We start from the raw sequence: 16,833 nt of genomic DNA on the forward strand, positions 1-16,833 counted from the left end.
TGGAAGTCTCCACACATGGGGAGTGTTGGTGTCAGCAACTGCAGCCCCAGCAGAGCTCCAGGGAGCCCAGCCCAGCACAGGAGTGATGCTGGTGGGCTCAGGGGAACATGGGTTTTCCAGAGGGGCTTGAGTGTCCCCAGGCACTTGGAAAAGCAAAAATGTGCAGTGCTGCTCGAGAAACCAGTGACAAAGGGACAATTGGCCCCAAGGGATTAACAGACAGAGGGGAGGCCAAGGAGAAGCCTTGGTCAGGGAAGACAGGACACCTTTCTGATGTAGCCAGTTGGAGGAAGACAAGTTTAATGTAGATGGGGGGTATGGAAGGGGCAGGGAAGTGGAAAGCTCTGTTGTGATGCTGGCTTGAGTGATGGGAGTGTGTGCCTGCTGAGGTACATTTCTGTAACAGAAAGGAAAACACACAAAATTAACATTTCTTCCCTTCTTTGGACGGTAGGAATGTTTTAATTGAGAAATTTGTTTTAATTACATTAGGTGATATCACAGTCTATTTTACAAGTTTGGGGTAAGAGGATATGTGGACCAGGTTACACAGAAATCCAGTGAAAGGATAAAAATCTACAACATGAGAAAAATGAAAAGGTCAACCCCGAAAGAAAAGCATTGAGAGTTTGGTATGAGTGGAAATGAGACATTATACCAGGGTCCAGAGAAGTAGAAAGGAAGATACTAACATAAATTTACAGTATTGGTTCTGCATGACCATCATTTGCCTGTGTTCAGAGACAGCCTCTCTTCCTGAGGGCATCGCTGAGCAGATGGCCCCGTCTCTGAGGATTTGGTCTGGTCTTGTCAGAGGAGAAAGCAAAATAACTGATGGGCAAAGGTCACAACCCACGCTGAGCTGGTCCCCAGGGTCACTGCCTACAGGAGTGTCTTCCACTGGATAGTCGGGGGGTTCTGCACCAAGAACTGTATGGAGGAAAACTAAAACAGCTCCAAAAAGCCCCATCTCAAACGTAGAAAAGTCTCACTCTGGAAGTGCTTACGAGAAGATCGTCATCATAGAATTTGGTTTCTATAATAACATTACCACTGCAGGAGGAAAAGAGGAGAAAGAAGAAGCATTAGAAGGATGCATGGACATGTTTGCTTCTCTCCATGCTCTCACCCTGACCACCCCACACCATGATCTTTTTGGTCTGGAGCTGCACACAGTGAGCGCTGTCCTGGTCAGGGTCAGTCAGGACTGAGGAATCTCCCATCCTGTGTGGGATGTTCCCCCCATCTGAGCCCAGTACTGATCAGGCTGCAGAGTGCTCGGACAGCACTCCTGCTCACTCCTTTTGCTAAAAATAAACTAGCAGTCCCAGCACCTTCAGGCCCCTGTCTCCTGCAGGAATTGTGGAAACCAATGGGAATTCTTTTTTTATTCTCCTTCTCTGTCCTCTAGTGCTGAGCAAGCTACATCAACCAACTTAGCAGTCATTTCCCTCAAGAAGTGCTTAAAGGCATATTTTATACAAACAGCAATGGAAATGTGGATTTGGGTGTAACAGAAGCTCTGGGGATTTACTTGCTGACTTTTGAGATTTTGGTACATAAAATAAGAACTCTGGGACCATTGCAACACCTGGACACCTGAGCAGTGTGATCTGACCATGTCTAAACAACCTGGATCTTGAAAACCAAAGCAGCAGTTCTACCTCCACTGTGGCTCTTGGTGTTTGTAACACTGGACCTGCTGAGAGTGCAAGGTTTGGCTGTGGTGTGAACAATGCTTGAAGTTAAATGTCAGGGAACATTCTCAATTTGATACTTGGTCATCCTGGGAACTCTTCCTGCAGAGTGCCTTGGTTAGCACCAAATATCACATCTCCATTCTCTCCTGGTTTGGAAACATCAAGACAAACATGAGGTCTTTGGGAATGTCAGAAAATGAGGGGCTCTCTAAATCTTGGTAACTATAGAATGATGACTTCTGTGAGCCACAAATTCCCCTTTGGATTTCCTTGGGCTGGAGAGTTCTACTGAAAAGCCTCAAGAATGACTTTAGGATACCTCTGTGAATAGAAGAAAGAGATCTAGGCTCCCCACTACAAGTGGACATACTTCAGAGAACAAATGGAACATTGGAAAATCCTCAAGGTCATTTGAAAACTAGCTTCTCTTAACTCCCAGTCCTGAAAACGTCTTGAATTCCTGTGATGATCAAAATCAACTTGTCAGATGTCTTTGTTTCTTTACTCTGGTTCCCAAATCTGGCTCCTCCTATACTGACTGACAGTGCCCAGCTCTGGGAGCTGAGGGTGTGTGCAGCACCTCCAAGGCTCTGAGCAGGCTGTGCCAGGAGCACTACTGGAACACTGGTGCTCTCCTCTGAGCTGCTCTCTCTCTGAAACGTGCTGTGAATGGGAATCACTGACGGTAGCTCCTATCCCAGTACCTTCTTTATGCAACTGGCTTTGCTCCAGACAGGGAATGAGAGGGAAAATGCTGGAGAGGGAGGTCTTCCAAAGGACACAATGACCTTGCAGTGAGACTGGCTGCTCCCTGTCTACCTCTTGTTGGCAGCAGGGTTCCCAAACCCTTCTGTTTCTGGCAGTACACTCCTTGTGTGCTTGCCAGCACCCACCCAGCACTGCAGTGAGGATGGTTACCCTTCCCAAGAGCCTCCTTCCAGGAGCCTTTTCCATCATCCCCAAAAGCTGGAACCTGGCTGCCCACACTGAGCAATGCCCATTATTGTGACACATCTGAGGCATCACTGCCCTGCTCAGGAGCCCAGGTGGACACAGGTGCACAGGAGTAGACTTTGTGAGGGGTGTGTGTGACTCTTCCTGCAGGGTACTGTAAAATAACTGATTCCTACCAATTAAAGGAATTTTAGCCCCAGGTACAACTCTGTGCATAGCATATATAAATGTACATATATGCACATACACTAAATGTGGATAAGCCAGCGTTGAAGACACAAAGCTCAGCAAAATGTTACAGTGATGAAACAAACACTAGAGCAGTATTATAGGTGATATATTGCATGAACTAAACTACCTTGGACAAGAGTCAGTGATCAATAGCTGATTTAAAAATGGCCCAAAAATCTGATGGGTTTTTTTCCCCTGGATGTAACGGGTATTAAGCTGTAAAACATTTTAAAATCCTTTCACGATTCATCTTCCAAAAAAATTAAGCAACTTTATTAAAGAATCAGTTTCACTTTCTCCAAACCTTCATTGCTATATTAATGGAAATTGAACCTAGGGAAGGAAGGTAATGAGGTTGGCCCTTTTATCTCTCAACAACTAACAGCAGTGAGGTGATTCAGATTTGATAGCAGCTCCCTCTCCCCCTTCCCACCATTGCTCCCAAGGAAATGCCACACACTGCTTTTGCTTTGCCTGCTTTCAGATTCTGCAAGCCCAAGGCACTCACGTTAAAACGTTAGCTGGCATCATCTGTGATTCAGGTGCTGCCTCTATCAAGGACTGCCAAGTGTTTGTGGAGTTAGGAATCACAAAACCAAATTCAAAGAACCATTCTGTAAAGTGAAAAAAATAAAAAAATAACCAGAGGCATTTGAAAGAAGAAAATTCACAAATGGCCCTTTTGCTTTTCACCTGATAGGCTGGGAAACTCCCTAAACTGTCCTGCTGGGCTGCCAACATTTTACATTTAAATTACTTTGTACAGCTTAAACTGCACTGAACCCTACCCTCCTTTTAGAGCAGATACTCCCTTTCCAACATAGCTGATGGTACTGATAAGGTCACACCACTTCCTTGGCATTCGGTGAAAAATTTCAACACATCTTATTGGGAACAGGGAAACCACACTCCTCCTCTTGCAGACATTCCTGGGATCCAGCTGAGGTTAAGTGTGCAACTGGTTGCCCAAAAGACACGGAGCTCAATTATACCTACCCCTCCTCCAGCCCAGATTAAGAGGTGCACTGCAGTGAGGGGGGTCAGATGTGCAATTGTGGGGTCACTGCTGTAATCCAGGTAAACCAGAGGCTCCAGTCTGGCACTCTGAAGAAGACCCAGGAATTCCAGTAATAGCTGACTCTGAAATAACCTGTTTCTTTCCCTCAGGCAGCCTGTGGTGGATTTATGCCCTCCAGCATGATTACCCAGCTTTTTTGCTTACATAACAAAGTGTTAATACACTTATGAAATGCTATCCTTAATACTGTGGCCCATTAGTCCTGACAAGATGAGTGCTTCAGTGCTACTCTGAAAAATTAAAATCACCACATTCAACCCATTTTAGTCACTCTAATCCCTGTCCTGCTGGGGGTCAGTCCCTGTGCTGCAGCACACAGAGCACATCCATACCTTCTAGACACTGCCCTTTGAAATAAACTTTCTGTTCCAGACGGAATTTTTCCATTTGTTCTGCTGAGGAAAAGTTTAACTCCCGAGATACTGCTTTGCATTTCAGGATTTTTTTAGGAACTCGAGCTGTGAAACAGATAAAAGAAGCATTATTTGGACACAATAAAATCCAGCTTCTGCAGGTACTATTATTATATACTTGGAAATAATGATTAGGACTAATTCAGGATCATATCAGCAGGAAAAATGCAAACACAAAGGACTTTGTTTTTACATTTGTTTTTACATTTGCAAGAGTGAAGTCCAAGATGCAAATACCTTAAGTACCTTGCCCACAGCCAAGAATTAAACTTATGACAGAACTCATACAACACTGATCTCTCAGAACCAGACTCCTGGTTCTTAGTTGTTTGTTACTAAACCCCATAATTTTTCAAGTTGAAATACAAGATGCAACTTAAATTTTCACTTTAAGAATTGTGCTGAAGGTCACTGTCAGCCAAAGGGCTGCTTAGCACACCAAGCCTCTTATTCCTTCTCACTTTTCCTTCCTTTCAGACTGTGCATTGCCAGAGCAAATCAGCCCAGCAGCACTTCCTCAGCCATCTGAGCTCTGGGAAGGGTCCTGTAGAAGCAAATGCCTGTTAGCACTGAGACCTACCCAGGCTGTAAAGCCAGAACCACACTGGAAGGTTTAGGAGAGCAATTTGACAATGCAGGTTTCTGGGCTCTTGAAATGGGTGTGACACCAACAGCGAGTGGCAAACTGTACCTGGTGGATATTTCACAAGATGATTTTTTTTTAGAGGTGGAGGAGTAAGAGAAGGGACAGTTTGAGAGCACTGATTAAGAGTCCTAATCAGGAGAATATGAGGGAGGAGTCAAACCAGTAAAAATCTCCAAAGCCCATCATACTTCAGTGGTGTGATTGTGAACAGCCCTTCCTGCATATTAGAGAATGTTTCATGTGAATTTTTTAGAAGTAAAGACAGGAGGGAAAAGAGCTGGCATGTGCTTTATGAGCCAAATTGTTCCAAAATGGAAAGCATATCAAAACATCCATGAGCAGGGAGCAGGCTGCTGTTTAATAACAGGAAGAGTCTCCCAAAGCCCAAGCAAATCTCATGTAGAATAGTTTAATGGAGTAGGACCTTGATATGACAGCAGTCTCAAGAGCTGGAGGCTTAGGGAATGCAAGCCAGCATCCTACCCCAAAGAGAAGTACACAGCCCACAATTTGGTAAAAAAAAAATTTAAAAAAGAAGATTAAAGAGAAAATTAGAAGTGTAAGGCAAGAGTTTTAAATGTTTAAATGTAAAAGATATCCAATTATTTTTATGATATTTTTTCTACCATGGAAATCAGCATGGCACCATCCTTTACTGCCCTCACTGGTACAGACTACACCATGGATAAACATCCCTTTGCAGTTAAGTGTAAAATGACTCGTTAAAACTATTCTGCAATTTAGTAATTTCATTTCTTTAATCCCCAAGACAGAGTCCTGAGAATGTTTGTTTTAACACTGTAAAACTGCCAAATAAATAGTTAGTTCCAATAAAAGTAGGAATGCAGTGTCTTTAAACATCTGATTTAAGCCATTTTAATTTATCTTTATACCATCAAGCAAAAATTTTAATTGAAATTACTTATTTTAAGCTTATTTTACTTATACTTCTTTTTTTTTCTATTAAAATAGAAAAGAAGGAAGTTTGAGTCTCATCAGTTAACTCCATTTTAAAACATGCTGGGATGCAGATAAGCATAGACTTAATCCTAAATTTACTAGTGCTTTTTGTTACCTTGAGGATGTACTATATATACACTATACCTGCACATTTATTTAAGCACTTACATGGTTAACATACATTTAGTCAGATGATTAATGCTCATTAGATTAGAAAGTATTGAATGACACATTTCTTATTTACTTGCAAGTAATTTTGGGTTGAACCATTTAGTTTGAAACTGAAATCCAATTAAAATACCCATATAATTATGTTTTCATTTACTTTTAATAAAGCTACCTTAAATATTTGGGACATACAAGAAAGCCAGTTATCTTAGCCAAACTGATTTTACATTTTAAGCTACACATTTTCTTAGCTAATAAAAGGATGAGCTGTATGTCATGAATTAAAGCTGGCTGGGGGGATTCTCTAAGAGCTACACTTCAGCAACTTACTCCAAGATTTGCTTGTATATTGGAAGAAACCAAACTTTACAGATTTGCATCTTCCAAATTGCCTCCCAGTTTCAAATGCCTTGTCACTGAATAGAGCTGACTGGAAAAGCTCCTGCTGTCAAAAGCTGGTTTAGATGATTAATTCCAGTTTCAGGTGCTCAGGCTGTGATTTTTACTACTTAAGGCAGTTTAATGTTAAGACTGTGGCAGCAATCCAATACCACATTAATATTGTTTCTATTTCATCTAAATGGTAATAGTAAATTAAGGTAATAATACAGTATCATGATTTGAAACTTAAGAGTTCATTTTATATGAAACTTAGATAAAATAGAATTCATGTTTAAAAAGCAAATACAAATCCTGTTTAAAGAAAATGTATTTTATTGACTCTGCTATATATTTGGTTCTGCATTTGCTGTGTCTAGACTGTGTTTTGCCCTGAATGGCCACAGAACATACACACACATATATAGTGACTTTAAGACACATATGGATTTAATTGTAGAACAATTATTGTGTTTGCCCTCACTGCTCCTGCTGCAGGACTGTATCAGAACCGCATTTTTCCACACCTTTTAATTCACCATCACATTACCCTGCTTTGTTGGATTTCTCAGTCTGTTTATTGAGCATAACCTATCTACCTCAGATTTCTTTTCTAGCCAAGACATACAAGAACTGCTTTTTTTGTCTCTTCTCCCAAGGAAGACCATCCTCCCATATTTAATCTTTTCAGTGGCTTCTCCTAATTGCTGTCCTCTGCATCTGCCACAGTTTGCACTCATCCATCTTCTAGATGAATGACTGAACTGTGCACCAGATAAAGTCTTAACTATTCCTTGTACAATGGGCATTAATCTCAGGCCAGAGTATGTTCCAATTAATTCTCTAAGTTCCTCTGATGGAGATGATGGTTCCTGTTTTATTTGCAATGAGAATCTGAGGCACAGTGAGCACATATGCCCAAGTGACAAAGCTGACATCTGTCCTTCAAAGCAGGGGTATGTTTGCAACTCAGGTGACCCAGACATGCAGCACCACCCAGCCCCAAATGCCCAATAAAGTCACACAGTACCTTCATGCTCCACTCCAGGTACAGACAGATCTTCTGTTCCTTGCCAGAGGATTTTCCCTGTTTCTGCATCCCGAAGGTTCATCCAATTTCTGATTGGGAAGCAAATAAGGAAAACAAGCTATCTATATCCCTAAATGCTGTGTGTACTGTTCTTTGCTGAGCTCTGAAATAGTCTACTCCAGATGAGTTTCAGTCATGGTTTCTGGTTCTCAGGAGGCCAAGGAAAAGAGATGCTTTTTCCCTGAGAATAAAGGAACAAACCAACCCCTGACCAGAATGAATGCAACAAGAATTTTATAGCCACTGATTTAGTTTTCACTTTAGACTGAAGCTTGTTAACCTCATTTATCATTTTCCATTGCTTCTAAAGGACAAAGGCAATGTCACTATGCTGTGGAGAAGCAAGAATATTGCTAACAATAACAGATAATTCTACACAAACAATTGCTTTTCTCCAGAATTTGAAAAACACCAGGAAAAGGAGTCCATTCTACATAACATGAGAAAAAAATAACATCCAATCAAGCTTGTTTTCTTAGCTTACAAAATATTAACATCAAGGGTTGTTCTATTGCTGTTGACCTCGTAACTGCCACTCATGGGAATTCTTCAGCAGCTGAGCACTAAGCAAAGAGAGATCTCTTTTCACTCTCAGCAAGTAAGGCTGTGCCAGCCTCCAAAATGCCCCAATTGGTGAATTAGTCAATAAATCTATAGGTAAGTAGGAAATATTCATATTTCCAAAGGGACAGTTAATAATGGCAAGTACACCTTTGAAAAATCTCACAGGATAACTCAGACACTGACAGCTCAAAACAAGGAGCCTGCACATCTGCATGATGCCATCCTGAACAGGAACTCAGCCATCCATAAACCTCAGACCCTCCGGCTCTGCAGCTCCTCAGGGTGGCTCTGAGGATTCACCAGTGTCAGAACAGAGCAGGATCTGTGGGATGAGCCCACACAAACCAGAGCCTTTCAGGGAGCTCCCTTTGGCTGCTTTATGGCAGTGCACCCTTCACACTCAGTACTGCCTCAAGGAACTGGCTGGGGAGGTGGAGACAGAAGAGGGATATATGAACCTTGACATGGGTGTAAACAGAAGCTCTTGGAGATTTGAATATTGAACTCATCCTCTAGCACACACAGTTTCCAGGCAGACTCACACAAACTCATCACACTGATCACGTTTTTCCAGAGCTCCCAGGAAGAAACAGATGCTTCAGCAAATTTTGCATCACAGGTGAACATTTGTTTTAAAATTATGTGTGTGGAGGAGGGGAAGGAAAGATGGCTGCTTCAGCAGAGATGTGAGGAGTCTTTCCCTTGCTAAAGGCTGGTCAGACTTTCCCCACTGAAAAGACAAAGGGAATGTATGCACAGGGTCTATTCACACAAAATTTAGCAACAACTTGGGGCATGGGAAGAGGGAGCATAGGGCAGCATGCTCAAGTCCTTGGAGACCTGTTCCAAACACATTGATTGTATCTACCACTTGTTCTGGGATTAAGGCAAAAGAGAAAGGGGCAGAAGATGAAAAGCATCCCCTGGAGGGCCCTGTTTGGCACCTCCACAGCCTAGCAGGAAGCTGCAAAGTGGAGCTCTCTTCCCAGTCAGCAACCCAAGGGAGACAGGGACTGGCAGGGAAGTCAGAGAGAAAATGAACAGCAGAATGGCAAGAAGAACCTGCATCAGGGCTGGGCATTTCATGTGGTGTTGGCTGAAAAACTCAAATTCCTCAGCCGACACAACCTGCAGGATGGAACTGCCCCAGCTGTAATTTAAAATGCCAAAAATTCCACCATTTTCCCATACATCTTCCCACACACAAACATACACATTAGACAGGGTGAAGCTATTTGCATAGAAAGCAGTGTGCCATCTATCAAATGCCACGTACAAGGGGAAAATAACAAATGAGACCATCTGAGCATCTCACTGACAAACTCATTTATCTTCCCGGCACTTTGCAACGCAAACACTCTTAACTATTAGCTGAACAGTAATTTAGTAAATTGGGCACTTGATTATCAAATACCTGTACTACCTTTAAAAAATGGTCCTCTCACAAGTATTTATTTGCTGTTTGTTCACTATCAGTATCAGTAAGAGTTACAAGCTCCCAGGTTTGGCCACAGGCTGTGTAGAGCCAAACTGAGCACTAGCCAAGTTCCTCTGAACTGGAAATGAAACACTGACCAGGACAGCAAACCCAGCACTCCAAAGGAACTGATTCAGCCTCTCAACTGCTGTATCAGTACTCTAACTAATGGACCATTCCTTTTGCTTGCCATGACTTGCCTCACCTTCCCATCCCTCTTCCCTTGTCAATTTTTTGAGCACTCTGAAATCACATTTACCATTTTCAAAAGTATTATATTAGAAGTGCCCTTGAGTGAGAAGCAGCCTGACAGCTTAATTATTATTCTTACATGAAATACACAGTTATAGTGTTAGTGACCTACTATTTCTGGTGAGAGGAAACACTACTGTACACTACTGACCTCTGTAACTTCTCCCTACTAGGATTTCTCTCTCAGTCCAGTCCAAGAAAGATAATCCAAGTTATGTTACTGTGCTGGACAATGTTCACATTTAAAATGTATGTTAACATTTGGGGTGTTGGACAGCTATAAAGTGCTATCTTTATGCTATTTTGTTTATTGCTGTCCCACTGCAAAAGTAACTCCATGCAGGACAGCCTGCCTTCATGCTTTGTATTATGACTATCAAATTCAAGGTGATGAATTAATAAAAAGCTCAAGGCTCTACCCCTGCTCAGGAGACCATGTCTCATGCATGCAGCAATGCATGCCACAGTTCCTAGAAAATACCTTCTATTTAAACAATCTGAACATTGTTAGCCTGTGTAAATTCCTTATCAAATAAAGAAAGGTTTAATTCCAGTGTAATCACAGGCTTTCTGACCTTGACAAGTCCATGTGCTGGTTCAGGGCATGCTTTTCCAACTTCCACAAATGAAGAAACAAAATCAACCTGCTAATCAGAGTGTATACAAAGCGTAAAATATGTGGTCCAGACATATTTGAAGGGATCAGAATACACTAGCCAGTTCAGAAGTTTAGTTTTTTTCCCAATAACTAAACATTACTAAAAGGGAAGAACAAATCATCAAATCTTAAAAGCAGACACACACACAATCTCTTTCTATTGGAAAAAACACTTCATGTACAAGAGGTTAATTATTTTTAAAAAATAAACTTTTAAAAAGAAACAGGCATCTGAAAAAAAGTTTTAGTCAAAACTGAGATAATGTATAAAACTTTAATAGAATTAAAACAAAAAAGAGGCAAACCCCATCACAAGTGATTTCTTGATACAGGAATACCTGATACACAGCAGTGGTTGTACTGCTTACCCAGTTAGCAGCTTATCAACACTATTTCTGTCATCTTGGATAGGAAGGCTGGTAATAGGACATACCCCAGAGTGAAGAAAATTGAGATCTTGAACCAAACCCACACACACTATTATCTTCTAATGTGTTTAATTGGTTTAAGATTCTTCCACCCCAGCATGAGAGATATTGTTACTAAAAATAAAGAGTGCTCCACCTCCTGAGCAGCAGTGGAGACCTGCAGGCAGAACGATGAGGGCATTTTAAGCATTATTGAAAAGGGGAAAGTAAATTAATATTGGTCTAAGACAATTACTCTTTGTGAAGAGGTTCATGTTAAGCCATTTGACAGGGGTAGCTAGGAGCAAGTAGGAAGCCAGGCAGCTCCAGCTTTGTGAAGTTTGTATATGGGAGGGGAGGAAGAACAGAAGAACAGTACTGTATTCCTAATTCAGTTTCTCACTCTTACACCATTACATTTGCATTCATTTGTAATTTGTGGGCTTGGGATTTTTTTTTTGGAAATGATGTTTGATTGAAGACTCAATAGATCAAATACTCTTCAGTCCTGAAGGCAAGAAAGGATTAGGTAGAACAGCAGAAGGAAGGGTGTACTGTTGATCTATTTATATTCCACCACCTATTGGGTCAGCAAAGTCTTACATAAAAGCTTTGTAGTAGCTGGAACTTGATTTGCTTTATATACACGACATGAATTAGCTCCCTCCCTTACTTTGCTTAGCCTGATGAAGGGAAATGGTTTGTGCATTTCTAAATCCAAATTTTGCTTTCTTGAATACCTCTGATGTCAGAAGTTCTTTCTTTTTTTATCTGTCATAGAGATCACTTGGTTCAAACAAATGGAAAAGTACATCGTTATCTTTCAGTGTATTAGCATTGCAAAATATTGTCTAACCACACTTGTAATTAAGAGTAGCCTTGAGGAAGAGAATGAGTACAAACAAAATTTATCATTAAAGTAGTATGGAGTTAAAAGAAGTTCTGCCTCAATCTCCCTGACTATTATTTGAATGTTGTAATGTTTAGCAGTTCTTGAAGATCTCAAAGGCTGTGGCAAACAGTAAATATCGTTTCTTTTATTAAAAAGATCCATTTTTCATTTTATTCCTTGCTGTCTATGTCTACACCATTCTAAAACCTCAGGAGCTGTTGTACTCTTACATTTCATAATAAAAAACAAGGCTAATGCTCATAACCACTCCTAGAAGGAAGGTCTTTCATCATCTCTGCCAGTTTTTTTTTTTTTTTCCACATGAATACAACATTAAAAACAGTTCACTACCCACCAGGTGCAAACAGCAACTCAACAATTACATGTTAATGAGACCTGTCCTGTGGGAGAAGGTGGAGCTGAAAGCCCTGAACAATTCAGACAACAATCTCTGTTGTACACCCGAAAAAGCTTCTGATGAGGACTCATCAACCTTCACTCCTGATTTTACAGGGTCTGTTGTGAAAAGCAGACACTACCAGGCAGTGGTGGCATAGGCAAACATGTTACTTTACAGGGAAGTAAAGATTAAACTTTAGGGATTACATTTATATCAGACATATTTTCCCAGAAGAGTATTTGCATCCCAGTTGTTTCAATCCAGTCTGAGGAATAAGGACCAATATAAATTATACTAAGTAACTACCAAGCTACAGGACTACAAAGTAGACCACCTAAATGGCCTTGTGCTCCTCCACTCATGCCATTCATCCTGTAATCTCTGCCATCTCTACTCTCCCTTTTTATTACAATTCCCAAATCCCTCTTCCACAGAACTCCTAATTGTGTGCTTAAATTTAAGCATATGCACAGAGGTTCTGCTGATTCAGGTCCTTGAATTCACACTCAAGAGAAATGCTGCTGCCTGCTGTTTAATAAACCACAAGTACACATGCTGGCAGTGTTCCTCCTAGCCTAAGGATGAAATTCAGTGCAAAATCCAATCTACTGAATGAGCAGCCATCCGTTCTGTGTACAGGAATACCAACACACAAAACCTGGAAGTTGTTCCTCAAACATTACTGGAACCTTGGGGTATAGTACTGTCAACTTCTGCTCTCAAAAAGCAGCACACGTTGTGGAGTTCCTGATTAGACAGCAAACATGCTGTGACAGCTCTTACAGGGGCAGAACTTTTTAAAAACTCATCTATTATAAACCAACTCTCCTGGAGTGATGCACAAGATATGGGTTACTGTGCTCCCAAATGATGGGAGGTGCTGGGGACTGGAAAGATGCTCTATTAAATCCTCAAATGGAAGGAAGCCAATTATCCCTTCAAAGCACTCCTGGCACTCCTTCACTTGCTGTAGAAGAGCCTGCTTTTAAAGTCTCCTGTACAGAACAAATTGCTGTGCAACAGAAGCCAAGGAGATCCATAGATTAATGTGAACCACATGACAAAATGCAGCAAAAATCCTCAGCAACCAACAAAGTAATTTCACAGCAAATGATGCAATCAGAGGATGTATTTGCCTACAACATCACAGCAAAAAGATCAACACAATGTCATATACCTCTATACTTTGAACTTCCCTTTATACTTTCTGCCTTACATCTTTGTGTGTGCCTGCACAGATCTGGTATCACCACAACGAATTTCCATCTAACATCCATTAGACAGCTCTGGATGAAGCTGCTCTTGGCCCGTATTTGGAAAGACAGTTACATGAGTTTCTGTACACCATGCCAACCTTGCCTTAGCTGTAACAGATTATGCTAAAAGGGCGTAAGTTAATGTTTCTCCCTTCTATTGTGTTAAGTAGACAGATCTGTGACCATTCCTACTAGGCAGAAGGGTGATCCTGCAGCGAAGCTCCCTGCTGTGTGTCACATCCTCCCTGCACCTTCAGTGACCATTCTGAAGCTGTGCTGTGTTCACACAAAGTATTTCCTGCTTGAACCTCAGAATACATTTCAACTTAGCAGGGCTCAGGTTGAGCACACTGCAAAAGTCTGCAACAAAAATGCAAACTAGGTCTTCTCACCAGATCAACTGCAATGGGACACCAATAAACTAGAGAAGTACAGAATCTGTTTATCTCTACAAACACTGGAAATGAAGTAAACCTACACCCAGCATTTGCTAGTAAAATTTTTATCCAGTTAAACAGCTGTGTCTTCAAACAGTTTAGGTTGTAAGATACAAATATTATTCAGTATTTTCATCAAAATTAGCAACTAACATCCATCTCTACTCCACAGCATCCTAGGGACATTACGTAGCAAAATAAGGCAGAGTTTAAATTAATGTTTCATTTTCACTGTTGGCAATTAACTGTCTGAAAATATTCAGTGAAATTTCTCCAAATCTTAAATATTTAAATCAGAATTTGTGACACCTATAGTAGTCTTAACAAAAGCAGGTACTTGTAAAAAAACAATGAAGATGGAAAGCTCTAGACTCTGGAAGGAGAAGTGTCCAGCATGGGCAGGCAGGGTAAGAGAATGTGCTTTGTTTCTTTGGTAATACCCACAAGTACTGCCAGCTAAGCCAGGCTTCCATGTCACTGATTCTTCCTCTCTCCCTCAAACCAAAGGACCAAGAAGCAAATGGATGCACATTTTAAAGGAAAGAGTTACAGACTTACTGAAGATGAAGATAAGGGTCATAAGGAGGGAAGAAGGGAAAGAAGGATAAATTATAGTGGTTTGCAAACAGCTGAACAGGGATTTAGACACTATTGCTTCAAGGTTTACATCTGTGTCCAGATCAGTCTAGTCTGAAGCTTAACTCTTAAAAAGTCCACCAATTTTTGTCACTGCTGAGCAATAGGAACCAAATTAGGCATTTGCAAGTAACCTTTGATTTCTTCAGACAAAAGCAACAACATGTGACATTCCTGAGCAGCTCCTGCCTGCAGCAGATGAAGACTGCCCTGTTACCCCAGCACAACAGCAATGCCTGCAAGACAAGGCTCCTGGAGAGCATGCCAGGCACTTCTCTGGGAACTAAGCTCAACTCAGGGAGACTAAACCACTTCTGATCTCAAACCAAACTCCATACCCTAAGATTTGAGATCCCTAACCAAAAAATTTAAAGTAAAACCCAAAATGTACTTGTGGTACAATGAATACAATGTTGTTCAAATTGGGAATAAGCTCCAAATCAAATCTACACAAACATCACTGGCTTAGGGGGCAGATTCCACTGTAAGAAGGAGCAAACTGCCTTCTGTGCCAGATCTGTTTGCTACTATTAAAACTGTGCTTTGTTTCCTCTAGAGACAGATGTTAAAATGGTTCCTAGAACCAGACAACAGTGCCAAAATAAAAGCAAGCTGAAGCAATGTAGTGGTTTTCCGCTGTTTTCGGCTGCCAGTGTTTTTTAGGCTTTTCTTTGACTTATCTTAATAGCCTTGACAGAATTCCTTTACACCAATGCCTCAGCAGGAAAAACAACATGTGATCACATGTGGAGATTGCTTTACAATCTAGGTAGTAAAACAATCAATAACTTGGAAAAACTTATCATTCCTTGCAGGAATTGCACTAAGAAAATGATTTTCTCTTTTCCAGTCCAGTAACACCCAACTCCTCCCATCTTCCCTGCATTTTAAATGCATCTCAAAAAAAAAAAGCCTGAGCTTGTGCTAAGAACCCTTTGAATATTTACATAATTAATGTCATCAGTAATACTCTGAGTTTGTAAAAACAGCAGGTGAATCAATGGGAATGCTGTATTCATCTGAGAAAAGAATGTGACCTTTAAAATCCATAGGGCTTTATCAGAGCATAATTTTAAAGTGGGTTGCTTGTAGCTCAGAACAAAACTGAATATAACTATGGAGAAAGCTAACAGAGACACCATGTACACAAGAGAAAATAAAAATTTAATCGAAACACTGGAACTTCCTTAGAGAAGATGCCTGGTCTGTATCAAAAGGTAAGACAGGTTGCAGGACAGCTTGAGGAACCATATCCAGAATTAAGTTAAAATTAAGTTAAATTCTTTAAACCCCAAAATAATTGGAATCAGTTTGTCCACTTTTTAATTTTAGCACATCAAGCAATCTTCCTCTCTGCAAGTAAACACTGCAAATGATTCAGCAATTGAAATTATTTTGTCTTAACTACTTCAGAACAATCATTTCTACACAGCTGAACTATTATGGTAACATTTCAAGGTTCTCAGCAATAAGTGAACTAGAGGGGGTTTCATGGAAACAATCTATCAAGAGGTTCTGGTGCATAACTTCATTTTCATAGATAAGGCTGCAGCTAGAAGCCCTCACAGGAATTTAGTTCCCTGTAAATTGTTATGGACTATTGTCCTTTACAGAGCTGATGTCATGACAGTCATGCAATAAAATCATCTTTAATGGAATGAGGCATTTTAAACCTCAATATGCCTCTTTATTTTACACAATTATTCAACTGTTTTAAAATATGCATTATATTGGCTTGCTTATAAAAGAATGCTTGGATTGATTTCATGTCACTTTTGCAACACTGAAGGATTGGATTTTTTATGTCTAAAAGGATCTTCACACTTCCCCATATTAAAAGGGCACAGACCTGAGCAAAGGAACAATGACTGCTTTGACCAAATTTTTAAAAGGGATAAACATGGCTGCTTAGCTGGCATTTTCATACAGTCTCACTTGAATGACCTGTAGCCTTGTGTGAAAAGTGGAGAAAAAGCAAACCTGAAAGACTCTAAAGAGGCAGTATTTTCAGCACTGCTTGTGGCCAGTCAATGCCTTTGTTCCTTGAAGGCCTCTGCAATAATTTCTCTATTGAGCAAAGTGATGTTTATTGAGAATGGCAAAGCTGAGCATCAGCAGGTCCCCCTGCTGTTCCGTTTATCCATCCAACTCCAAGCAATATCTTGGGCTGAAAGCATCCCCCTGGTAAAATAAGCAACTGACAACACAGAAAGCTTCCATGACTTCCAACTGCCTG

At 40.8% G+C, this 16,833-nt stretch overlaps 1 protein-coding gene across 2 annotated transcripts in view; it reads right to left on the minus strand.

Annotated features, from left to right (window-relative positions):
- Positions 1 to 424: 424 nt before the first annotated feature.
- The window catches only part of PDE6D (phosphodiesterase 6D), a 33,420-nt gene continuing 17,011 nt past the window's right edge, over positions 425 to 16,833 (minus strand). For both annotated transcript variants that reach the window (XM_033068620.1, XM_033068621.2), the window contains exons 2-5: positions 7,559 to 7,647; positions 4,296 to 4,421; positions 3,394 to 3,499; positions 425 to 1,053 (exon numbers count right to left, since the gene is read on the minus strand). In XM_033068620.1, coding sequence (XP_032924511.1) covers positions 972 to 1,053; positions 3,394 to 3,499; positions 4,296 to 4,421; positions 7,559 to 7,647 — 403 coding nt within the window. In that variant the 3' untranslated portion in view covers positions 425 to 971. The remainder of the gene's footprint in view (positions 1,054 to 3,393; positions 3,500 to 4,295; positions 4,422 to 7,558; positions 7,648 to 16,833) is intronic.

The sequence above is a fragment of the Catharus ustulatus genome, chromosome 10, assembly GCF_009819885.2.
Source record: "Catharus ustulatus isolate bCatUst1 chromosome 10, bCatUst1.pri.v2, whole genome shotgun sequence".
NCBI classification, from domain to species: Eukaryota; Metazoa; Chordata; class Aves; order Passeriformes; family Turdidae; genus Catharus; species Catharus ustulatus.